The sequence below is a fragment of the Panthera tigris genome, chromosome D2 (genome assembly GCF_018350195.1).
Source record: "Panthera tigris isolate Pti1 chromosome D2, P.tigris_Pti1_mat1.1, whole genome shotgun sequence".
Lineage (NCBI taxonomy): Eukaryota > Metazoa > Chordata > Mammalia > Carnivora > Felidae > Panthera > Panthera tigris.
In genome coordinates, this window is record NC_056670.1 from 20,967,490 (window position 1) to 20,994,822 (window position 27,333).

The 27,333-nt window shown below is 38.0% G+C and overlaps 1 protein-coding gene across 2 annotated transcripts in view; it reads right to left on the bottom strand.

Moving 5' to 3' along the window:
• The window catches only part of SLC16A9 (solute carrier family 16 member 9), a 53,940-nt gene that overhangs the window by 10,468 nt on the left and 16,139 nt on the right, over positions 1-27,333 (bottom strand). Inside the window, exons 2-3 of one of the 2 annotated variants that reach the window (XM_042960336.1) lie at positions 19,581-19,813; positions 7,622-7,765 (exon numbers count right to left, since the gene is read on the bottom strand). In XM_042960336.1, the coding sequence (XP_042816270.1) occupies positions 7,622-7,765; positions 19,581-19,776 (340 nt within the window). In that variant the 5' untranslated portion in view covers positions 19,777-19,813. The remainder of the gene's footprint in view (positions 1-7,621; positions 7,766-19,580; positions 19,814-27,333) is intronic. The other variant, XM_042960337.1, reaches the window with a different exon arrangement.

Sequence of the window (27,333 nt, forward strand, 5' to 3'; positions counted from 1 at the left end):
GTTTGTTTTCCTTTTGGAAAGTAGAGCTATTTTTCATAATAAGTACATTATTTATGTTAACATATATTAGGTTTGTTATTATCTTTAAATGAATTACTCAAATATTTTCAAATTTCTTAGCTTTTAATAGTTAAACTTAACAGAACAAATATCAGTAAGTATAATCCATATATTCAAAAGCTCCTCGGGGTCCTAAACAAAAGAGTGTAAAGGGTCCCAAGGCTGTAAAGTTGGAAACCACTATCTTAAAGCATCCCTTGACCAAGGGATTTGACCAATCATTTTTGACCATTTTTTTGACCAATCACTTTTTATCAAACACCTATCAGTGGAAAAAATTCTGACCATCAGCCTGCAGTATAAGCATAATGATTATTAAACTAAATACCTATATTACTAACAATTCAAAGCATAAACATTAGTATAATATTATTGTTTCCCTTTACTTAAATAAGTAAAAACTAAATATTTTTACATGTTCTAACATTTCCTTTCCACATCTTATGTTCCATTTCACACATCTCTGGGCAAGATCACAACTTCAGAGGCCACTATTCCCTCATCTCTGCCCATCAAACCAGGCAGAAGCTCTTTATCATACCAACTGCCTAAATTATCAACCTCCCTCCGTCTTTGCACCACCACTGCCTCAGTTCATCTCATGTTTTCTGAGCTGAACTCTGGCTTCCTGATCACTGTCTCAGCTTCCAGTACTTTTTCCAAAAATCTATCTTCTAAGCTGCTGCCATACAATTCTCATCACATCATGCTCCTACAGTAAAGTCCATATAAAAACATTTTGTCATCTGGCCTCTGTTGCATGCCAATCTTTGATGTATTTGCACCTATTCACATGACTTCCTCAGTCCTTAAACAAATACCTATAAAAATACTGTTATCAGGGCATCTGCGTGTTCAGTGAGTTAGTGTCCAACTCTTGGTTTTGGCTCAGGTCATGATCTCATGGTTCATGAGTTTGAGCCCTGCATCAGGCTCCGTGCTGACAGCACTGTTATCCATGGCACCTCACACCTCAGAGCATTTGAGCTCCCACAATGTCCCCCTCCCACCCACTCAACTCCCCTTCAAAACCCATTCCCATCTGACCACATCCTACCTGTCCTTCCAGACTCAGCTCAAGCATGAATTCCTGCATGAAGCCTGCTTCAGCACCCCTCTTCCCACAGGTATGTGGTATATCAGCACAGGATGTTGGTTTCATTTTATCAATGCATTTATTTTGCTGTGTTACGTGTTATAAATTTACACGTTTATTCCTCCAACTAAACAGCGAGCTCTGAGGGCAGGTGGCGTCTTATTCATCCAAGTATCCTGGTTCCAGGTCTGAGCCTGGCACAGAGTGAGTGTTCTTAAAAGTCTGTTGAATGAACCTCCCCACAGAAGTTATCCTACTGCCATTCCCCATAAATCTCATTTGAGTTCTTGCATTTTTCTCTTCCTGTCTATGTCTCTATTCATATAACAAACACAAACACACTTATATGTATGTATGCGTGTGTGTATATATATTTTTAATAATATCTTTATACCTACTCCCCACTTAAATGATGCTAATTTTTTTACTTTTTACTTTAGCCAGAAACTAAATCTTAGCTTTAAAAATATTAAAGATTTTTTAATTTCGTAATAATTTACGAAGATAACATCATTAGAAAGACAGAATTAGAATTATATGGTTTGAAAAAAGATACAACTAATTTACAAATTCTATGCATTATAGGAGGATGCTTTGGGTAAATCACACTAAACTTCCTCATTTTCTCATTTTTTCTCAATCTTTACCGATAAATCAAAAATGCGTAGATCAATTAAACTGGTAAGACAGTTATAAGGAGAAAATGTAACTGAAGTAAAACACTCTGCTATTAAAAAATGCTTCTAATTTAGAATACATAAAGCAAGCATCTCTAAAGAACTAGCATGTGAATAAAAGCATGCAAAGTGGAACTTTGATTTATTTTAGGAAGACAAGCATTAAAACATTTGAAATCGTATACATATTTTTAGATGTCTATGAATTCTTTTAAAATACCCTTTATTATATACATATATTTGTGTGTAAGTGAATAGATATCTATCAAGCTCCTACATCTGTATATGAAACTTCTCCCTGAATATTATTTTTAGGAAAAGGAAACATTTAGTAACAGTGCATCTTAGCATGGCAATCTTAAAAAGCAATATGTGTGAAGCTATAGAATCCAGATTCTGTGTGGGGTGGGGATAGGGTACTGCCCAGGACATTCCCGGTTTGGCCACTAAAAGTATCAGATCCTGGGAAACCTGTTAGCCCTGGGAAAACGAAGACAGTGGTCACTGTAGTGTGGGGACCTGTCTGTCAGTCATTTGGGAGAATTCCCCTTATGTATGTTTTAAAGCAAGTATTTGAATCACCTCTTAGAATAGTTGAGTCAATATGGTTTTTTAACCTAAACTTGGGTTAGGATAAGCAATTACATATAGTATTCCAGAAATATCTACTTCTAGAAATGAAATTGTGGGAAGGTAACTTAGGATGCCAAAAAAAGATAAGTAACTTTAGCATATCCAAATGCAGTTACTTTTATGTTTCTAGCTTCAAACATCTGCGTGGAGAGTTAAGAAGTGCAAGCAATTGGCTAGCTTTTTTAATAAACTGGCTCTGACTTTTGCATGCTTAGCATGAGTACTCATGAGTACTCTGAACATGACACTGACTAGTTAAGAGCACAGGCTTGGAAATCAGGCTTGGATTCAAATCCCAGCTCTATCAGTTACTGGCTAGATGACTTTGGGGATTAGAGAGTTTACTGAAAGTCTCTAATTCTTAGTTTCTTTATCTTTAAAACAATCTCACAAGACAATTGTAAAGATTAAGAGACATAAGTGTGCCTGGGTGGCTCAGTCGGCTAAACGTCCAAGTCTTGATTTTGGCTCAGGTCATGATCCCAAAGTCATTGGATCAAGCCCTGGGTCAGGCTCCATGCTGAGTGTGGAGTCTGCTTGGAATTCTCTCCCTCTCCCTCTCCCCCACTCACTCTCCCTCCCTCTCTCTCTCAGAAAAAAAAAAAAAAAAAAAAGATTAAGAGACATAAAAAATGTAAAAGATTTAGTATCTGTGCCTGGAATATAATAAGTACTAAAAAAAAATAACGATTATATTGATATATGTTTTCACTTTTCACCTGAGTATTATGACATTATGTCGATAATAGCTTCAGACTAATTAGAAAATCATAGTTCCTTATTACAATTGAACATCTATGAGAGAAAAAAGACTTTCTTTAATGATATAACCATTAAAAACAAAACAAAACAAAAAGGCTTATAAAACTCTAACTGCTAAAATGAATGCCAGGAAATGACCTTTATCTCATTTGCCATAATTGCAGTAGGAGAATCAGACTCTGCAAATGTGTTTTTTTTCCTCCCAGTCTCAATACACTGTGCAGATTCAGTCCATAGGCAGATATTACCATGAAAACAAAGTTAGAGAAAATTGAACTTTTCCAAAATCCAAAAGGGAATAGCAAGCAAACACTAACCAGGTAGCTAAAGAATAAAGTCTGAAGAAAAGAGAATGTAAGACATTGATCTTGAGTTGTGCTTTCCAGAAAAGCAAAAGGAAATTATTGGGGAGAAGCCTGAGCTCATTAAGCACTGATTTCCTGCTGGCCCCCCTGCACTCCAGCCTCCCACATCATACTTTCTTTTTCCTGATTTGGTAAAGTAGTTGAGAAAATAGAAGCCTGAATTACCAGGATTGGCAGTGTGGCTTACAGTCCCTTGAAAAAGGGGAAACTTCCATTTTATGTTAGCTACAAAAACTGAACAAGATAACATCGTATTTTCAAGATGATACTTTTTAAAATATCAATTAAGGGGTAAACAGAATTATGCCAATTAATAAACTTTAGTATTCTTTTTGATATTGTGTATTATAACTAAACATACTAAAAAGCTTTAATTTCTCTTTCTATCTTCCCAATCTGTTATACAAATATTGCTGATTCAATAAAGCTTCCTCATTAGCAAAAAACTGCTGCTGTGGTCTTGAACTAAGTGGTCAGCAAGGAATTTAAGGGAAGGGAAAAACATGTATGAAACACCTCTTTGTGCCTCTGTAGATACATTTGCTCATGAATGGGCATGATAGCTCTGTGAAGTCATATTAGTCCCATTTGATAAAAAATAAAAACAGAAGCTCAGAGAGAATAAATAATTTTCCAAGGTCACAAAACTAATAATAATGGTAATGCTAGCTAATATTATTGCATTACTTCATCAATGCACAAAATCCCAAGGTGGATGTCATTATTATATGTAGTTTTAAAAATGAGAAAACAGAGGGGCACCTGGGCGGCTCAGTGAGGTAAGCTATGGGCTCTTGATTTCAGCTCAGGTGATGATCTCACGGTTTGTGAGTTTGAGCCCAGCATCAGGCTCCACAATGAGAGCGCAGAGCCTGCTTGGGATTCTCTCTCTCTCCCTCTCTCCCCCTCCCCCACTCGCACTTTTTCTCTCTCTCTCAAAATAAATAAATAAACTTAAAAAAAAAGGGAAACAGAAGTTAAATAACTTGTCCCTCTGCATATTGTCTATCTTAAGACACCATCTAGTTCATTCTAGACAAATGAAAATGCTTAGTATACAATTCAGCACAGAAGTGGTGCTCAGTGAATGTTATCATCAGACTGAATCTTTCTTGCTATTTCTAAGAAATTCAATACTAAAGAGGAAAATGAGTTTAGACAGTAATAATTTCCTGTCACTTCCTTTTCAACTGGATACTCTAAAATGGTGACAGAATGGAAATATCATTGTTCACTATTATCTCACTTATTTATCCCACAGATATTGTGAGCCCTGTATTATAAGCCGAAAGGAAGATGAGAGAAGAAAGAAAGAAAGAAAGAAAGAAAGAAAGAAAGAAAGAAAGAAAGAAAGAAAAAGAAAGAAAGATGACGTCAACCATGTTAATAAGTATTAATTGTCTGCTGGCTAGGAGTAGCTCATGGGGCCCCAATAGATACCAGAGAGAGTGATTTTTTTATTAACTGAAATCCAACTCAACTCTTTTTACTTATTTTTTTTTTATTTTGCTTGACTTCATTTTGTCCTCACAAAACCTGTGTGAGGTAGGTTTCCCAGCCTGCTTTCATAGATGAAGGAACACCATTTGTGATCAAGTGTACTCAGGCTCATAGAATCTATGTCTTCTGACCGTAAGCCCAGCACTCTCTCTTTGAGCTCACAATTTCTTCTCAGCTGCAGGGATTCAGAACCTATGACCAAATCAGAGTCTTCAAGAGCTGAGTCTGTTTTCTGACCTACAATCCACTAAGTGAAGGAGAGGCTGGGATTCCAGGAGGAAGGACAAACACTATGACAAGTATATGGATAACAGTACCCTAAACATTTCCCCAAAGACAACTATGGCCACTTATTTAGGGAAAGTGGGATACCTTTAGAGCACTATTGGACACAGAACATGAGCTGGCATTATTAACTAAGGGCCTGAAGCATTTACATGCCCTTCCCTTAGAGTGGTCATATGGGGGCCAGGTAATATATAGGATCATGCCTCAGGTCTGGCTTACAATGGATCCACTGAGTCCATGGATGCATCCAAGTTCCTGATATTTCATTGGCTCACATATACATGGTGGTTGGTATAACTCCCTACATTGTTCCTTGGCCAGGGTGAGAGTTATCATAGTGGGGAAAGCCAAGTGGAAGGCCTGTAACACCACCACCATCACCACCACCACCACGAGCCAAAAGGGTAAGTCAGACCAATCTCAAATCCTATCTGATTAATTAAAGATCATGGATTCAGGAGGTCAGGAGTCATGGTTAGTTATCAAAAGGTTCCAACAACATAAATCAAATCAAAATTAACTTCACAAGTTGATAAAGCTCCCTCCATTGACACAGAAATTTTGAAACTTAGTTTTGGGAGTTAGTTAATATTGTCTTTTTTGTCTATACATCCTTATTCTTCCAACACAGTCAATTGTATATAAATCCTAGACATTGCAAGCCAAATTTTTCTTCCTAAAAATTCATTTTTATATATAGGTAATGCAAATGCTATATATCACTCACTGCTCATCAATTTTTAAGTCGGTAAAAATTTTGTATGTCTAGATTAACCTTGAAACCAGGTGAAGCAGTAAAATCTTATGCAATTTTAAACATGTAGTCCAGAGTTTGAACTAGATCATATCAATGGCATAATGATTCAATTTTCTATGTAAAAAGGGATTTGTCCTAAAGGGAATAATCCAATATTCATGCATAAACACAGATACCTACATTTTTATTTTTATGATTTTAGACAAGAATGCAAAATGATTATCAAATGAAAACTCTCAAGTTTACACCAGAGATTAATGTGTTTGTACCCACAGGTCCAAAACTGTATTAAGCACCACAGGGAATATAAAATATCAAACATACACTACATGCTCTCAAGGAACTAACATGGGGCTTGCTTATTTAGATTCAGGTCTCAGCAGTATTAGGGTATGTTGTTGCATTTAACAAGACACTTTAAGGGTTCTAAAAGCACCAAAAATAACTACAAAAATGCGAAAGAGGTTGGGATCTGACTCAGGTCAGGTCAGACTGCTCTGACTCAGGATCTGGTGTCAGACTAAGTGCATTCAACCCCAAATCTCCTTTGTAGCTTCAATCCTCTGAGCTTCACTTTCCCCCTCTGTAATATGGGTTCTTGTGAAGATTAAATAAGGTCAGATAAAGCATTTAGCATAGAACCAAGCACATGGTTAAGTATTCAGTGCATATTAGCCACTATTATTTCCATTAGGTATTATTCTGGAAATAGTCCCAAGCGAAAAAGAGGAATATTAATAGCCAACAAAATTAGGTTCTTCCAGACGCTAAGAAAAACTTGGAAAGCTGGAATCATCTGTTTCAAATTCCCCACCAACCGCCCCTAAGAATAGTCTGATCATGTCGAACACCAAACACAATTAGTACAACACATCACAAAGGCCACAAAGGCATCTACCCAGAGCCGTCGGTGCTGTCAGTCACCCTCTACTTTTCCTCTCGTGTAACCAGGATCACCATCAATTATCCCCACCACTCAGTTTTCTTCACCTGTGCCTTATCTTAAAAAAAAAAAATAATGATTGTGTGTTTTAAAATCTACTTTTTAATTCTGCTGTAATTTTGTGATGTGGGCCCTAGAAGCACAGGATGTTTAGAACACAAACAACCCAACAGAGCCCTGCTTAGCCAGCCAGAATGAAAAGGACCACTTCTTAAGTCAGAGAGAAGTGACATCAGCCTCAGACTCCCTCCTCTTTCTTTTCCTTTGTGTGCATTAGAGACCAGCACTGAAATGAAAACCCTTCTTATGCCTTGTCGGAGAACTCAGTGTGTGTTGATAAAACATGTTTATCCTTTCAAATATGTTGATTCGCTGGGCAGACATGTTACTAAGGCAATAATTTTTGGTGAAGTGGTCATTGAAAGCAAATTATTTTTTATCATTTTCACACCTTATATTAACTGAATAATAAACCTGACATTGATAAAATGATGTTTAACTCTTGAAGCTTAGAAGAATTATAGTGACCAGATTTCTTACCTACAACAATGCCATAGGAAAAAAACAGAAAGTAGATATTGGGGGCAAAACTGCTCAACATCAGGCCTCCAGCTACCATGAAGCCACTGAAGATTGTCACAGGTCTTGCTCCAAAAGAGGAGACACAGAGGCTGCAGACAGGACCTAAAATAATAAATGAAACCTTCACTTATTTAACAGTAACCTCCTTCCCACAGTCCTAGGATCCATCCCATCATAAATTTAAAATGATTCTTTCCATCATACAATAACAACACTAACAGTAAACATCTACTGTGTATTTACTATGTGCCAGACACTCTATGAGATACTTCATAGAAACAATCTCATTTCATTTTAATCTCCCTGCAGCCCTGAAAGGGCTATTAACCTCACTTTTTGATAAGGAAATCAAGGTTTCAGGATGGTAAGGCCATGTAGGTAAGAAACAGGCATTCTGGAGTCAGGCTTTATTCAAATTCAAGTTCTACCACTTGCTGGCAGTTCGATCTTAGGCAGCTTATCTGATGTCTCTGGGCTTCAGTTTCCTCATCTGCAGATTGGAATAATAATCATACCACCTTGTGGTGCTACAGGCAGGACAAATGAGAGCACAGGTGTCAAGCTGATCACAAGGCCTGGGACAAGGAAGTCTCTGATCGGGTCCAGCACCTCAGTGACAAGAGCAGCAACAGCAGCCACCAGAGTGGTAACAGAGAGAGAAGTAACAACCCAGGCAGTCTGACTCCTGAGCCCAGCGTCTTAACCACCATACTATTCTGAGGACTTTTCCTCCTGCATGTTCCATGCATATTTCCTCCCCAGCGCTCCTTCTCAGCACGGAGCCGGTCAGGTAATTGATGAGGAAAATAAACTTGATGACTGACTGACCACAACCAGTCGCCACCCTGTAGAGTGATGATGTGGGGGTGGGGTGGGACCAATGGAGGTGGGACCAATGGAGAAGCACCCTACCCATTCCAGCACGGGTCTGTCAGTACCACTGTCCTACATCCTACATGTAATCTGGAATTTGGGGGGTGAAGTGCACTGTTGAGTGGCAGGCTACAGTGACCACTACCTGGATCTGTTCTATGCATACGTGGGCAACTGCCCATGTAACGGGATTTAAGTCATAGTGAAATTCTCTTCCACTAGCAGTGTACCTACAAAGCATGTAACTACAAAGCATGCATATCAGAAACAAAAGGACATTGGGGATTATTCAGCACATTAGTCTCATTTACACGAAGGAAACTGAAGCTCACAGAGGTTGTCCATGCCCACGGTAGAAGGAAGAGCCCAGGTTTCAAAAGCAAAGAGAAACCCTAGTTAAGTTGACAACCTTAAGTTGACAACAACCTTTCAAGGTACAGATTATTATTCCCAATTTTTAAAAAGTATAATCACCAAGATGGCTAAAGGCAGACAACAGTGAGTGTTAGCAAGGATATGGAGCAATCAGAAGTCTCCTAAACTGCTGGTGTTTTCTCCTAAAGCTGAACACAGCACATGGTTCAGAAATTCTGCTTCCATGTATACACTCAATAGAAATACCTGTACCAAAAGTACATAAATGTTCGCAGCAGAACTACTCATGGTAGCCTAGAACCCCAGACGTTCATCAGCAATACAATGTGTAAGTGAATTCTGGTGTAGTCACACAGTGGACTATTGAGAATGAAGGATCTATTGCTACACATATAGAAGTGTCTCATAAACCTACGTGGAGTGAAAGACAACATGAGAAAGTATACATTACATAATTGCAATTATAAAAAGTAAAAAAACAGGCAAAATTAATCTATGATTAGAAGTCAGAATAATGGTTATCTTTAGTAATGGGTAGGGAGTTGTAACCAGAGGGAGCCCAGCCCAACTTCCTAGGTAGTGCCAATGTTCTGTTTCTTGATGTAAGTGTGCTTAGTACATGGGTATAATCTGGTTTGTGAAAAATTCATCAAGTAATACTCATGATATGTACACTTTTATGTATATATCTTTTTTAATGTTTCTTTTTGAGAGTGAGGGAATGAGCACACACATGCGTGAGTGGGGGTGGACAGGGGCGGGGTGGGGGGGAAGAGGATCCCAAAGTAGGGCTCAAACTCACGAACCATGAGATCATGTCCTGGAGCTGAAACCAGAAGCTCAACTGACTGAGCCACCCAGGCACTACTGTATATATCTTTTATTTAGATTTTAAAACATTTTAAGTAACCTCAAACTGAGAAATTAGTTAGTAAGTGATAGAACCAGGATCTAACCACCCAAGTCCAACATTCCTGCCAGGACCAGAGAAACTCTCAAGTGCATTCTTAAGACCAGGTTATGACCACTAAGATACTACATAGCTCTCAACATGCACAACTCTCCCACATTTCTCCCTGGTCATGAACTGGCCCCTGACATTTCAGGCCTTCTATGTGAGCCAATACAGAAGAGCAGGCTGATATATTTACACGATAAACAGAGGGGAATATTCTGTGCCAGTGTTTTAAAAGGAAAATAAATTTGAAAGACCAAACTTATCATCCAAATGTTGAGCTGCCTATATACCCAATTAGAAATACTTAGATACTTCAAAAATATAAGTGATTTTAAGGGCCAAATTTCATAAATGGATATCTGACATCATAAAGGCATGACCCTTCTGTGTTGTTTACCAAACTGCACTGACAGAGAATCAGCGTCAACAAATTTAACAGGCACAATAGAATTAAAACAGAGATTATTGCTGGCATACCTGAAAAGTTTCAAGTTTCACCCTCAAAGTAGGACTTTAAATTTATGCTCCTTAATGTATAATTATTCCACAAGGAGACGCAGAGTTTGGGAAGCTAGGGGTAGGGATGGAGGGTCATAATTTTCATAGCATGTACAATAACACTGTAACTATTACATGCTAAAAAGTACATAATTATTATCAATTACATGATAAGTTCATAAATTATTTTGTGTAATACACAATTCACAGAAAACAATCAAGCTTAAAGAAGAAATGAGCAGAAATTCTTTGACCAATAAAAACAGTAAATTGAAAACTCTTTTTAAAAAATTCTCTACTTTCATACTGCCATCTGCTGCTTACTTAGAGAAAAATATCTTGATGTCAGAGATTGAAAACAAAGAATTTTAGAGGAAAGAGGCCTTGGAGAGGGTCCAAACACCTCATTTTAAAAAGATAAAACTGGAAGTCAGAAAGATCCTACTATTTAACCAAACATTCATAGCCAATCAATGACAGGGCTAAGGCCAAAGTCAGCTTAGCATTCTTCCGAATAAGAACTATTTCAATTGATGCCTTAATTTTTTCCTAAAAATCAAAATATTAGTAAAGAACACCAATGTACTTTTGTTAATATGTTACAACTTAAGCAGTTTTATGAATTGATAGCAAATGAAAGTATAACATTCAAGCTCATCTTCATGTTTAAAAGTTTAGGGCAAATAATTTTTTTCCCATCCTCGGAACCAGAGTATTTCCAGATTGTATTTACATAGATTCAAACCACATTAGCCCCATATTTCATCAATAACAATTACGGCAAAGTATAACTGGAATTGACCATTAAGTCACATTCGTAAAACGTGACACATTCACATGTTTAGCTCTTTGTAATAACAGGCAAGTTTTCCAAGATGATAAACCATGGAGTACTGGACTAGTTTCAAGAGATAAATTCAATAAAAAGACTGCTCTCAGAGGAGATTTCATATAATGCTTCAGGTCTTATGCTTTGCAGAAGGGGCTTTTGGAACAAACATTAGTTAACTCATAATAAGCCAGTGATTCCACTTCTTGAAAGCTGTAAAATTTTAGAAAAAAAAAAAGCAGAGAGAAAGCTTCACCATCTGGTTGCCAGGTTTTTGTTTTAACAAGTAAGGTCATTCTTTGAATGTAACAACTCTACAATATCGCTGCCGTTTCATTAAAGAGCAAGAAGGAATATTTTAATAAGGAAGTAATGAGCAAGATATAATTTCAGAATAAAATGTAAGATAGTAAGAAGATAGTGGGAACTTTATACACACACACACACACACACACACACACACACACACACACACACAGTATCATTGCCTTTATATTAATTTCGCCTTCAGTGAAAACTTTTCTTGAAATTACAGTTGTAAGTATATTGGTGTTTGGGAGCCATTATTACTATTACTACATTCTGTTGAGAGATTAATATTGACTGGTTGGTTGAACTGAAAGTCCTCAGCTGAGTGTTAAGTAGCAAAGCTTGCAATAAGCACAGAAGAAAGCTCTAAGGATGGTTAGATGGCAATGTGGGGCACTAATTGCTGAACAGCTCTACCCTTTCCAGGTTATGGTATGCAGACCTCTTAAGAGATATTCTGTTCTCTTGCACGGGGGCCCTGGCAACATTTTTGGCACAATGGGGACACATTCACTCAAAAAATGTAAGAACCTGTGTGTTAGGGAATAACTCTACAAACCAAAAGAAGGAGCAAAGAAAGAAAGGAAGAATACGATTTTGAGAACTGCAACCTCTTAAATACAAAATGAAACAAAAATATGAAATAGTTTCTTAATAATCATCTGCACATCAGACTGATTGGGGTAATTTTCATCCAATGAAGGGAATAAAAAGGGAAATGAAAATGAACATTCTAACTGAAAAAGTGTTTTGTTATGATCATGGGTAAATTTAAAAAATGAGAAGAATGAGTTGTTACAAGGAAGTCAGAATGATCCACAAGTAAGTGATGAAATTGTTTCCTTGAGCCCTCAGGGTACTGTAGGAAGAAACAAGAGAACTAAATTGTTGCTGGCTCTTAAAATTAGCATGGAGGAAGAATATACTTCTTAAAATTTAGAAGTATGTTAGTAACGTTCTCTTTAGGTCTGCATTAATCAAACAAAAAACAAAATATTTGATCACTGTCATTCCTTCACTATTGACCAAGTGTCCAGTAAAGCAACACTCCACAATAGAAATACAAGGAGTTACACATGTGATCCACATATGGAATTCTAAACTCTCTAGTAGGCACATTAGAAGAATAAAACAGGTAAAATTAATTTCAGTGATACATTTTATCTGACTCAATAAGCCCAAACATTATCATTTCAATATCATTAATGAGATATTTTACATTCTTTTGTGAATGAATCCAGTATGAATTTGTTGCACTTCTAGCATGCCTGAACTTGAACTAGCCACACTTCAAGTGCTCAATAACCACATGTGACTGGTGGCTGTTGGTGGGACAGCATAGCACTAGAGTCTCACTCATATCATGGTAGAAGACAGAGGGCACACAATCCAATACCTAAATCGCAAGGCAAAATAAACACACAAGAGTTAAATTAAAACCCAAGGTCACGGGCAAGAGGCACCAAAAGAAAGGTTCAAATCATATGTTTTGAGATTTCAGAAAAGGGAGAGCACCATGGGTCAAGAAACTGCACCTTGACCTGATGGACCATAAAGGGTGGTTATATCAGTGAAAGGAATGGAAATACATTCTAAATGGAAACAGAAACATAATGTGGTTTTCCCCAATTTATAATTATTATAAGATAGCTTTGGGTAATTATTATAAGATAGCTTTGGGTAAGAAATGATGGAAGGGGCATGCCCCTTCATGCACTTATTTCCCCTAAAAAGTTTCAGAATCCCAAGAGTGGTAGGATGGCCAGGCCTACTGCACTGAAACCATAAATAGGCTGACAGTACAGTGAGAAATAAAATATAGCAGTAACCAGGTTGTATGCCTGCAGCACAGCAAGAATTTCCTAATAGAGCAGATGATGGGGCCCATGAGAGTCTTAACTCTCTACCCACAATGCATGGAGCCCAGCGAACCCTTGTAGATTCCTCACTCCTTGCTCTTGCTGAGACCAGAATTTTAAGTTCATCTCCCTACGGGAAGAGAAAGGCCACACCCACTCAGTCCTTGATCTCATGAATATTGACTAGCTTGCTTGTTGGTTGGTTTGGTGAGATATAGAGAGTAGGGAAAGCTTAACCAAAACCCAGAGTTATTCTCACCAATCCTGGAAAAGCCTACCACACTGGGAACTGGCCAATATGCAACAGAATCCTTGTAGGAGGCAGAAATTCAGTCCTACTTGCAGGAGTTAACAGGACTTGAGAGTAAAATTGTACAGATATCCTCAAATACAATTCTGCCAGCACTCACAACTCACCCAGCAAGCCCAACTGGCTATAGTGACCTACTCCATCAGCCTGGGGATAGATTTATTGACTCATTATCAATTTGAAGAACTTTGGAGGAATTAAGGAGAAGGGGGGCACTGTTAAGTCTGCTTATAGTACAAAAATATAGAACAAAAGGTCTGCTTGTTTCAGCAACTCTGTTATCTGAAAAAACAGCCCCACCTTTCTTGAATTTGAAGAATGACATCTAACTGTGCTTTAGCTCAGCTGAAAACAATGCAAGGCCACGACAGCCCGTGAGTTCACTTAAGTTCCATCCCTCCTGTATCAGTCACATTTCAACCAGAGAAACAGACCCAGAAGTTTTGTGTTAAAAGATTTATTGCAAGGAATTGGCTTCTGCGATTATGAGACCTGGCTAGGCAAGTATAAAACCCACAATGCAGCCTATCAGGAAGGGCAGGTTGAAACTCTCTGGCACAGGCTGACCATACAGCCAAAACATGGAATTTCTTCTGGGAAAGCTCAGTTCCGCTCTTACGGCATTTTAAAGGATTGAATCAAGTTCACCCAAATTGTCTAGGATAATCTCCCTTATTTAAAGTCAGTTGATTATGGACCTTGAGCACATCTATAAAATATCTTTACAGCAACACCTACACTAGTGTTTGACTAACTGGGGAACATAGCCTAGCCAGGTTGACACTGACCATCACATCTCCCAAAGCAATGCCTCCTTCTCCAGCCAGATATACTCTTCCAGAATGCAACCCTGTGGTGCAGGCGCCAGGCCTTTGCATGGTGCCTGTTCCCTGATGGTCTACCTTGCACAGCCCATCCTCCCATCTAGCCCACCTCACAACCTATCTCTATAAAACTCCAGACATTGCTTTCCCCTTGCCTTTGTGAAGTCTCAAATTATCAGTAAGTCTTCTTTCTGTCTCTTCCCTGAAACTAAAATCCCTTGTAAGCACAGATGATGTCTTCTGTGTTGGAATCCCAAGCACAAAGGACACTCTATGGATGTATGTAATGTTAACTTATATAATGATAGTGAGCTTGTATAACCCAAATTCCCAGCTTTATTCATCCCAAAGATCAGCTGTATAAGCAAATAATTCAGACAGAGGAAGAAGTATTTTCTCTTCAATTATTCCAGTTTCAAAGAGAAGGAATGAAGAATTAAGATTATGAAGACTATAAAGTGAACATATGCATGTCTTGCATTGTTTGCACGTTACTGTGAGCTACCATTCAAATCTCAGTTTGCCAGAGACCAGGGGTGTGCCTTTAAATTCGAGATGCTTAGGCACAATCTCAGTAAAGTTCTAGTTTTCCCTCCAGCCCATCCCCCTAGAAGTATCTTTGTCTTTCATTCTGAAAGGTCTCATTTTTTTGTGGATTCCACAGTTTGGTTGCAACTGCTTGGGAAAGTAATTTTATTTGTGGGTGACTCTTGTTCTTTAATAGCTAAGGTTTGTTGAGCACCTACCATATAGCAAACACCATCTCAATTACTTTATACAACAATCATATAAGGTAGTACTTTTATTGTCTCCAATTTAAAGATGAAGAAACAGGCTTCTCAGGTTAGAGAAACTGGAGCTTGGGTGCCACTTCTCCTCTTAGAGAATGTGCTTTATCTTGGGCTGCGTCTTCATGTGGGCATCCTGGGCACTAAACTTGAGGACAGTAATGCCTACCTCAGTGCACTGTTGTAAGGACCATACAATCTGTATGCTGCTTGGCAAATAGACTTACTCTTCCATGCCTTGCTCAGTTATAAAGCTCCAGAGTTTGGATCACAGAACTGAGACTCCTACTACGTCTTCTGTGAACAAAACTGGGTAAAGACAATAACTCATGTTTCTCAGATATAATACAGCCTACCTGCATCATAGTCATCTGGGCAGCCAGTTAAAATGAAGACCCCCCCCCATCCCCACCCCACTGCACTGATAGGTAGGAAATTGTCTTTTTAGACAACCTTGAGTAATTCGTATATAGTCCTGAATGTAAGAGCAAATACACACATGCACACACACATGCACATATACATCTATATGTGTATATACGTATGTATAGGGTATATACATATGTATATATTTATATATGTATGTATGTATACATAAAAGCTCATCTTTATCAAAAAGATGTATGAATATAGATATATATACACATATGTATAAACTATATTTTATCAAAAAGATGCAAAGATGTCCACTTATGTGGTTTTTTTCCACCAGAATCAGAGTCACTGGACACTATTTTTCATGTTTTACATGGCACGAGCAGTGCTACAACCAAGCCAAAAAAACCTACAGCAGTCCCTTTTACAAGTGAGTCAAAGCAAATCACACATTGGAGAATTATCGACAAGTGCAAGATTAAAATCTAAGTCAAGAGGTAAGCCAGTGGTGGTTCCCAACTGAAAATCACTTTTTGGGCTTTAAAAAAATTTACATATGTGGGCCTCTTCATAGACCAACTGAATTAGAATGTCTGGGGTCAAATAGAGGCCTTTAGATGCTGAACTGTTTCTATAGATGATTCTAACTATCTTCCCAGTTAAGAATTGCTGATAACCATTTGGGTCACCAACATGAGACCTACTTTTCCCATTTCCAAGGTAATATTAATCTGTTTATTTCTCTGCAGAACAAAGTTGTCAACAAAGGGCTGATGTGGCTCACACATGCTAGACACATCTTGCGAATACTTCATTACCATTGTTTTCAGGATCTGTCTTTTAATTTATGCTATGAAGAGCATAGCATATGGGAGGCCAACATCACACGTGTTCAGCACACACATGCGCGCGCACACACACACACACAAACACCTATAAGTGGTAGCTGTTCAGCCATCATTTCTTTCCTATCACTTTCTCCTTGTTTAGCCCTCTGTCTCTTTATTCTATGGTCATCTTCACAAAGGGTTTCATTAGCTGGGTGCAAGTGCCTCCTCGTCTAGCAGATGAAACTGAAGTTAAGTGACTTATACAAGGTAACTCAGCTAACTAATCTTGATGCCAGGACTTAAATTAGCCTCTAACTTCAACCCAATGCTCCCCCCTCCCCCAGTACTTGTTCTCCCCCCTGAACTTTGGTGAGATGCTCTATTTTCCCAGCCCCTGCAAGCAGAGCTGGTTTCAGGGCTTGAGTGCCACACACTTGATTTACTGCTCTGCTGTCTCTGTCTTAAAATTCTTAAGTTTTAACAAGGGTCCTTGCATTTTTATTTTGCATTGGGACCTGCAAATTATGTAGCTGGTCCTGCTACAAGTTAAGGGGGAAGCTCCTGGTCCTTGAAGCAGTGGGAACTTGGAGAAAGTGCAAGCTGCTGTTCAGACCACCAATGTCCCATCCATCCCGAAGGAGCTCTCAGCTTCTCTGAACCCTCAATGCCCACCTGGACGGACTTAGTGATAAAATTTGTTCTCTGAATATGTGCTATCATTTCAAATGTCCTTTGACTCTTGCTGGAAGACAGGGTAATTACCTTTCTGTTTAAGTATTTGCTAATAGAAATGGTGACTAATTGGAGGACATTTAAAAAGATTCTGTCTTCTTTGTACCACATCATTTTGTAGAAATCAATGCTTGCAAACTCCTATATTAACATATCAATTATCCATTTGTACTTTGACAGCTTTGGAAACAATCCACATTTTGAAACACTCTTTGAAATAAGCCTTGAGCAAACTTTTCCTGTTTCTCCTGAGTTCCTAATGACAGTATTATTTTCATTTGTTTAGTTATGTTACTTATCTTATCTGACATGGCCACAGTATCCACTATTGTGTTTTCAAGTCTTGCTTTTAATTCAGCAAGATAATACATCAATTGCACATGAAAAGATGCTCAACATCGCTCCTCATCAGGGAAATACAAATCAAAACCACACTCAGATATCACCTCACGCCAGTCAGAGTGGCCAAAATGAACAAATCAGGAGACTATAGATGCTGGCGAGGATGTGGAGAAACGGGAACCCTCTTGCACTGTTGGTGGGAATGCAAATTGGTGCAGCCACTCTGGAAAGCAGTGTGGAGGTTCCTCAGAAAATTAAAAATAGACCTACCCTATGACCCAGAAATAGCACTGCTAGGAATTTACCCAAGGGATACAGGAGTACTGATGCATAGGGGCACTTGTATCCCAATGTTTATAGCAGCACTCTCAACAATAGCCAAATTATGGAAAGAGCCTAAATGTCCATCAACTGATGAATGGATAAAGAAATTGTGGTTTATATACACAATGGAGTACTACATGGCAATGAGAAAGAACGAAATATGGCCCTTTGTAGCAACATGGATGGAACTGGAGAGTGTGATGCTAAGTGAAATAAGCCATACAGAGAAAGACAGATACCATATGTTTTCACTCTTATGTGGATCCTGAGAAACTTAACAGAAACCCATGGAGGAGGGGAAGGAAAAAAAAAAAAAGAGGTTAGAGTGGGAGAGAGCCAAAGCATAAGAGACTGTTAAAAACTGAGAACAAACTGAGGGTTGATGCGGGGTGGGAGGGAGGGGAGGGTGCGTGATGGGTATTGAGGAGGGCACCTTTTGGGATGAGCACTGGGTGTTGTATGGAAACCAATTTGACAACAAATTTCATATATTGAAAAAAAAAAAGATAATACATCAATTGGAAACCAATGATTTTGTTTTGTCTTAAGAAGTCCCCTTTAGATATCAAGAAAAGACAGCATACTTAAAAGAAGGAACAGCTAATGTATTTGTGTTCATGAAATCATTTCAGAGCTGAAAATTACCTTTCAAATCATCACATTCAATGTCCTTATTTTCTCCTTATGTTCCTACGATGTCTGTATATCCCCACAGAATAGAGATTGTGATTTTCTCAATGAAGCAAGCCAACCTCATAGCATACAGGAAAAGACCCCAGGGATACTGACCCTAAGAAGTCACCATCTTAGCACACCTGTGCTTAAATAGTTTCAAGTAAATCAGATTGATGGTCACTAAACATTACTGCAGATTTCAAACTATTACTCCAGAAACTGAAGTGCCATAATGATTTTCATCCTTTAAAGGTAAATGAAAACCCCTCTACTCTTCTTTCTAAAGATGAATCTAAGATTTCATTCTAGATTCATTCTAAAGATTCTTTCTAAAGAATGAATCCCTACTCCATCATATGTAAACATTTATCAAGAATATTACTTATGGAGATATTATACAAAGGCCACACAAAATTCATCACATCTATACTATACATAACACTGCATTAAAATTCTAAATAGTGTCATCATTGTGAGATGGGACTACCTTTGCCATGTCAAATTTTCCTCATGAAGGTGACACAAATGTAGTTCATGCAATTTGATCACAGTGGACCTGAATCAAAGAGGAGTAATTTCGAATCGAATAGGAACTGCTTACAGGACAGTGAACATCGTGTGGTCCTTTGCTCACCAGCATACACTGGACATGCCTGGTTGGATGCCTTCATCTCCCTGTATCAATCTTACTCATGGAAGCATGGGTGTCTCTCACTAGACTGAGTCTCTTAAGGCAGGTACAGCGTGTTTACTGCTCATCTTTTTATATCTAGCATCTAGCACACTGCCTGGCACACAATGGCAAATAAATGCATCAAGAAATGAATGCGTATCTTATGGAACCCTGTATTTTCACATAGATTTATTATAATCTCAAGGAAGGCAGGAAAATATGTGCTAGTTAAAAAAAAAAACAAAAAAACCAATAGCCTCCTATGCCTTGCACAGTGTTGGCAATGCAACAAATCTAATTTAATGATAAAGGAATTAGGAGAAGCATAGATTTATCCACTTACTTGCAAGCAAGCCAACTCCACTTGCAAGGGACCCGACCCAGGCTGTTTTTCCTTTTCCTTCACCAAAGGCATCCAGCCATTCTATGTACAAGACTCCAACAGCCAACGGTGATCCGTAACACAAAAACTGAGTGAAAAAGGAGACAAGCACGATCACCCAGCCCCATCCACCATCAGGTGACTTTTTAAATTCCATCGTAAGGTGAGATCAAGGAGGTGTTCCTCTGTCGGGCCTAAGCAAAAACAAAAGGAAAAGAAAAGCATATTTAGAGTGTGGTGGGGCACATTATTTTGGATTAAAAATATCTTCTAAATTAAATCAAAAAGCTTCTCTAAAAATATACATGGAGAAGCATAAAAATCACTGACATATCAAGTTAACTTTAAATTTTGTGCTGATGATTTGAGTAAGTAATATTTCCACATGGATCAAAAAAAATTTTTTTAATTATAAAAAGGCACAGAGTGAAAACCTTGTCCCCATTCACTAGGTCTGGTTTCTTGTCACATGTTGGGTTCCCCGGGAGGCAGACTATTAGCAAGAAGGAGGTTTATTAGGACTGTTCTCTTCCTATGGAAGGTAATAGGGGAGAGAAAAAGTAAGCTGCCACGTGGTATTAAGGAAGGGGACTTCTAAAGCTGGGATGGCCCTTCAGAGTTGCCCTGAGTTGGGCATGAAGAGTTGCCCTGTCTTCCCCCAAGTTGCTCTTTCACTGGATTTGGACCATCCAAGAAGAGTGCATGACCTTAGGTGAGGCTGTCATTCCTGTAGGACAGTCAGCTGAAGCCCCAGCACCCCCCACCCCACCACCTGCCTTGGCCAGCACTCTCAACAGCTGGGGCAAGGAATCTCTCATTCCCAAAGGGGTCTGGGGGGGAATTGGCAGCACATCACCATGTCCACCAACTTAAGTATCCTCCCAGACTTTGTTCATGAAGGTACAAGCAAAACCAAGCAAATAGTCTTAGATTTCCCTCTTTCTTAAAAAAAAAATTTTTTTTTTGACATTTATTTATTTTTGACAGAGTGAGACAGAGCACAAGTGGGGGAGGGGCAGAGAGAGGAGACACAGAATCTGAAGTAGGCTCCAGGCTCCGAGCAAGCATTCAACACAGAGCCCAACATGGGGCTCGAACCCACGAACCATGAGATCATGACCTGAGCTGAAGTCGGTCACTTAACCGACTGAGCCACCCAGGCTCCCCTAGATTTCCCTCTTTTTAGACAGAAAGTAGCATATTGTACAATCTATTCCAAACCTTGTCTCATGCATTTAATACCCCCAAGATTTTTCCCTGTCAATACACAGCTTCCTTAGTCTTTTTTTTCTCAATAAGCACAAAGTAGCTCACCATATGGCTGCACACATGTTCGTTTATTCATTTATTAAATAGGCAAAATATTTACATGGTTCAAAACTGAAAAAGAAGGACCAAAGGTATACAGTCCATACCTATTTCCCACCTAACTCCCATATCCTCCACAGAAAACCAATACTTCTTGTTTCTTTTATATCTTTCTAGAGTTGGTTTATGTATACATTGTTCACTCAAATATAGATTTCCTCTATTTTTTACACAGAAAAATATTCTGAATGCATAGCGATCTTCCTCATTCTCTTGTTTGTGCTGCATTGTGTTTCATTATAGGGCTTTCTCTTAATTCAACCAGTTCCCTGTGACTTACAGTGAAAAACAATGCTACGATGAATAATCTTACATATCCATAGACCTTTTTGCACATATGCATATCTGTTAGATAAAACCCAAATGAGGAATTGCTGAGTCAAAAGGTAAGAACATTGTATCTGTAACTAGTATTATGAAATTGGCATCAAAGGATTAAACCAATTCATATTACCCCCAGCAATTTGGGGTGTGTCATAAAGCTTTTGCATTTTTGCCAATTTGGTAACGGTAAAACAGTATTTCATTATAGATTTAACTTGCATTTCTCAGCTTTCCCTGAAAGTTGTGTGTCATTACATAGATAAAAAGCCATTTGTAATTCCTATCTAATTCTTGGGCATATATGTGTGTATTTCTGTAATTTCCATTCTGTTCCATTGATCTGCCTTTCACTCAACATTACAATAGCTTAATTACTAAGTCTGAATTACATTTGTAAGTTGACTTAAGGAAAATTGATCCTTTTGTGATGCTGAGTCTTGCCATTGAAGAACATGGTGTGCTTCTCCGTTTGTTCAAGTCTACTATTCTTAATAGAAGATATTAAGTGTTCTTTATGTTTAAAGTTTTCCCTAACATTTCTTTTTATTTTAAGTATTCTATCCTTTTTGTTAATATTAAAATCAGGGTTATTTCTTTGTTTTGTTTGTATGTGTAAAAGTTATTGATGTCTATAAGTTAATTTTGTATCCAATTACCCTACTACATTCTCTTGTTTGCAGTAGATTTTTGGATGATTCTCTTGAGTATATAAAATATATAATACAATAAAGTTACACAATCATCTACAAACAGGGATAATTTTACGTTCTTATTTTGAATTTTTATACTTCAAAATGCTTTCTTTTGTATTTGCATCTAACAGGGCATACAGAATAATGTCAAATAATAAGAGTATATGTCTTTGGTTCCTAACTTAGAATACCTTCAAATGCCAACGTGCTGCCTCTGGAGCTTAGATAGATTTCTTTCACAAAGAAAACATTCACATTACTCTATCTTGAGTGTTACCATAAAAAAAAATGCTTACTACATTTTAAAAGAATTTGAAAATATTACTTTTTTTGAAGATCTGAAACAGTTTACATGGCAATAGATTTAGAGGCCCAAGCCTTGACCTTCCTGCCCCCAACAGGGCCATCCACTTAATGTATGCTTTTTATATCACTACATCATGTCAGGTTTACAATCAGTTTTAACTGAGTCTTCTTTGACCTCAGATTTTTCCAAGCCATTCCCTTGGCTGTGGTTTTATCAAATAATAGGTAAAGACAGTAGAAAATGTCATTCATCTGTTCATGCACATCTCTAATTAGATGACGGAGCACTTGGCTACCTTAAGAGAGTCGTAGTTACACCCATCAATTTATATGGGCTTCACTGAATTTCTTCACTTTGACATTCAGAACGCTAAGGCAAAATCATGTCATGACCTGCCACGGGCCTTTAAAGTGTATAAATTAGCTTTCAGTATTTCATAACTGACAATTGAAAGAGGTTACAATTTGTACACAGAACTGTAGAGTCTAAAAGCCAGTCTTTCAGACCAAATGATTGTGTTAGCAGACAGAATACTCCAAATTTCCAAATATCTAAGTCCTTTGAAATAATCAGCTATGTCTCTTCTTTAGAAGTCAACTCTCTCCAGTACCTACCCTAATGTAAAAGTAAACAATATCATTTTGGTCCTTCGAATGACAATTTAGTCCTTTGCAAATTTCTTGTTCAAAATCCCTTTTAAAGAAAATATAGTCTTAATTCCCTAAACTAGATTACTATACGATAGCAACAGCCAAACATCTAAAGAGACTAAAAGGCTGTATAAGAACAAATGCATATAAGATTGTCCTTCAACTAAATCTTCAAATTATCGCACTTCAGGAAAAGTACACATTTATATAGGCAAAGCACCAGAATCATGAAGAAAGCCAGTATTTTCTGAAGGGTCAGGGGAGGAAAAGGGTGAGGAGTATCTCCCTTGCCAGTTTGCAGACCTAAGTAGACAGAAGTGCTTTTATACACAAAATACCTTGGCCTTGTTTCACTTTGCCTTGCCTTGGGTGACATTTCAACACACAGGACAGGAGCCAGAGAAATTCTTCTCACAGTAAATATTTGGGAGAACAAACCTTTGAAATACAAAGTTCCCATATATATCAACTCTGACTAGAAAGACAAGTTTTTATAAAGAGTTGGCTAATAGCTTCTAACTTTTAATTGTCTCACAGTTTGATGTACATGTAGTATACATAGAACATGGTGGAAAATACCATTTAGTGATGTCTTGTTTTCTGTCAGGGTAACTAATACCTTTCCCCTATAGTTTCTTCTATTCCTTGTTTCTCACCTGCTATTTCTCTGACATTATATATTCTCCAAGGTGATTTCACAAATAGACTAATCTTCATTTTCCCCCTTTTGTAATGGTACCCAATTTCCTTTGGGGGACTTGGGTCTTCCCTATGAGTGGATAGGTGGTAGGACTGTTGATCAAGGTTCTTTAATCTTGACCCATAGAGTAGTATGTGATCCAAGCAAAGCCAGTAGGACCTCTTTCCCAGGACTCTGAATTTTGACTGAAATGCTATAAGGAAATATATATTTGAAGTTTACTGATTTCAATGGTAGTACATTGAAGAGACCACCTTGACTACCTTGGGGTATACCCAAGATGGGTTTCTCCAGCCTTTCATTTCACAAACCTGTTTGTTCCTGTGAACAAACCCAGGAAATTATTTTGTTAATTTGTTTTTGTTTCTTGTACTTGGAACAGAATAAAATTTGAGTGTGAAGTAATTTCAAGTTGATTATTTTACCTTTCTATACCCCACTTGGTCCCATTTGGGCCAAAAGGGTAGGTTTAGGAGCACAGTCTATGACTGCACAATATGGGAAATATAGAATATGCCATATCTCTTTTTCTTGAAATTTCTTATTATCCCTCCTTCTTCACATCTTATGATTCAATATGATAAAATCTCTTCTCTGGCATTCTTTTAACTAAAAACTTCAAATTAACTGAAATTTCCACTAAGTCCACTTATACTAATATTTAGAGAAATATAGCATTATAAAAGTGATCTTTATTCAAGTTTTATGATCACTTACAAATTAAAATATATTGACTAGATACCAAGAAGAAGAAGAAATAGCAGAAGAAATAGAAAGCATGGCTTTTGCTCCCTAGGAACTTATAACCCAGTTAAGATGTAAGATAGCATGCGAATGAGTGCCAAAGAGGTGGCTGGATGTGAAACATTTGAGAGTCAGAGGGAAAGGAAAGCAGGAGTGGAAGGCCCTGTGAAGTAGGTTGGTCCTAATGAACAATGGAGAGATTCAGGAAAGCATGGCTCTAGTAAGAGAAACAACATGAACATGGGTGTGGAATCAGGATAGGCCTGCTAAATTTGGTGAAAGTAAAGAAGGCAAGTCTTAGAGGGATCACAGAGGAAAACAAGATTGGAAAGATGGTACTCTCAGTTGAAATTTAAGAAGAAAATGTCTCAAGAATCCTATACTTACAACGCCAAGATATATTATCTAAGTGATGGATTTTTCTTGTCCTAAAAAATAACAAAATCTGTAAGTATCAGAAAGTGTTGTTTTGTTTGGACTAGTGTTCCATGAGTATACTCAAAATTGGGGGCTCTTAATCATATAACTGTATAAAAATATGCTTTTAGGAAACATACACATTCTGGTATATTCTGGTACATTCTTTGAAATTTTGGAAACTTAAAAAAAAATTTTAACATTTATTTATTTTTGAGAGAGAAAGAGAGACAGAGCATGAGCAGGGAAGGGGCAGAGAGAGAGTCACAGAACCTGAAGCAGGTCAGGCTTTAAGCTGTCATCACAGAGCCTGATGCAGGGCTTGAACTCATGAACTGTGAGATCGTGACCTGAGCTGAAGCTAGCTGCTCAACCGACTGAGCCACCCAGGCACCCTGGAATCTTTTTTAATCAGAGTGTTCACAAACCCAGACTTTGCATAATGAGACATCTTATCAAACTCAAAATTGCAAGCCATTTTGAGAGACCATTTGAAGAGCCCTATAATTTAAGGGCAGTTCTGTCACAGCACAGGATCTAATGGAACATTACAAAATTAACTTTAACTTAAAATTTAAGTGCATATCTTATTTTTAACCTAAACATTAAATATGTTCTACATATTATAAACCTCCCTTGGAGTGGGGAGAGATATCATTACTCAAGCAAATGAGATTATCACAGTATGAAGGATAGCAGATCTCTTAAAGCTAGCATTTGTTTTGTGAAAGGACATATTACAAGACACTTTCTTTGGAAATGTTGATAGAAGTCTACATTTTACTGTTGATTTACAAAGTGATTAGACTCCAATAGTCTATGCATTTACTTCTGCTCAAATAATGCCAATCCTCTGTTATTTTCTCAAATCTACACTGGCTAAAAATGTCTATTCTCCACACATAGAATGCTAGAATTACATATTTGACGTTTATGAACATTCAGTGTTGACACAGAAGTTTTCTGTCTCTGAGGTGTATACATACATATTACACTATTTTTTGCCAAATTGGGAGTGATTTACAGTTTACCTTCCTTTCAGTTGATGGTTCCTCTTGCCTTTTCCCCCCAATGACAATCATTCTCTAATAACCCTTTTTGACTGTTACCTATATCTCACTAAAGATTCCTAGGTGCATTTTTCACTTGAATCATAGGAGGTAAAAACAGAACTCTTTTTTTTTTTTTTTTGAATCTCAGTCACTGCCAAATTATCTGGTGCTTAAGCACTTTATTTTTATGTCTTCTCTTTTTTGTGTGTTTTTATTGAAACTCTAATTAGTTAACATACAGTGTAATATTAGTTTCCGGTGTATAATATAGTGATTCAACACTTCCATACACCACCCCGTGCTCATTACAAGTGCCCTCCTTCATCCCCATCACCTATTTAAATCCTCCCCCCACCCACTGCCCCTCCGGTGACCATCAGTTTGTTCTTTATAGTGGAGAGTCAGCTTCTAAGTTTGTCTCTTTTTTTTTTAACCTTTGCTCACTTGTTTCTTAAATTTCACATATAAGTGAAATCATCTGGTATTTGTCTTTCTCTGATTGACTTATTTCACTTAGCATAATACTCTCTAGTTCCATCCATGTCATTGTAAATGGCAAGATTCCATGCTTTTTTCTTAATTTTTTTTAAAGTTTATTTATTTTTGAGAGATAGAGACAGAGTATGAGCAGGGAAGGGGCAGAGAGAGAGGGAGACACAGAACTCAAAGCAGCTTCCAGGCTCTAAGCTGTCAGCACAGAGCCCGATGTGGGGCTGGAACCCACAAACTGTGAGATCATGACCTGAGGTGAAGTTGGATGCTCAGCCAACTGAACCACCCAGGTGCCCCAAGATTCCATTCTTTTTTTTCTTCTGAGCAATATCCCATCAAAGCACTTTATTTTAACTAAGGGCCTAGGATCATGTGATTACATCCTGGGGAGGTGGGGGCAGGAAATGGTTGATTCCATGTTGATTTTGTCTTGACCTGGTCATCCACCAGGTGTGTCAAAAGTCAAAATCATCCTGGGCTTTGTGAACTTCCTTCAGTTACATTTATGTATCCTGTTAAATGGAAGGTTCCAAACCAGAGGCCAAGCTGAAGAAAGCTGGAACGCTTGTGTGCTGCTGGTGGGGATGAAAACGTGGCAGCCACTCTGGAAAACAGTTTGATAGGTGGGCATGAATACGCACAAGGTTTTTGTTGAGGTAACAAAAAGGTTTTTAAGTTATTTTTTATGGTACAGTTTGCACAACTCATGAAAAAAAAATCCACTAAACCGTTCAGATTAAATAGGTGAGCTCCAGGGGCACCTGGGTGGTTCAGTCGATCAAGCGTTGGACTTCAGCTCAGGTCATGATCTCGTAGTTCGTGGTTTCAAGGCCCGCGTCAGGCTCTGTGCTGACAACCCAGAGCCTGGATCCTGGTTTGGATTCTGTGTCTCCCTCTCTCTCTGCCCTCCCCCTGCTTGTGTTCTGTCTCTCTCTCTCAAAAATAAATAGACTTAAAAAAAAAAGTTT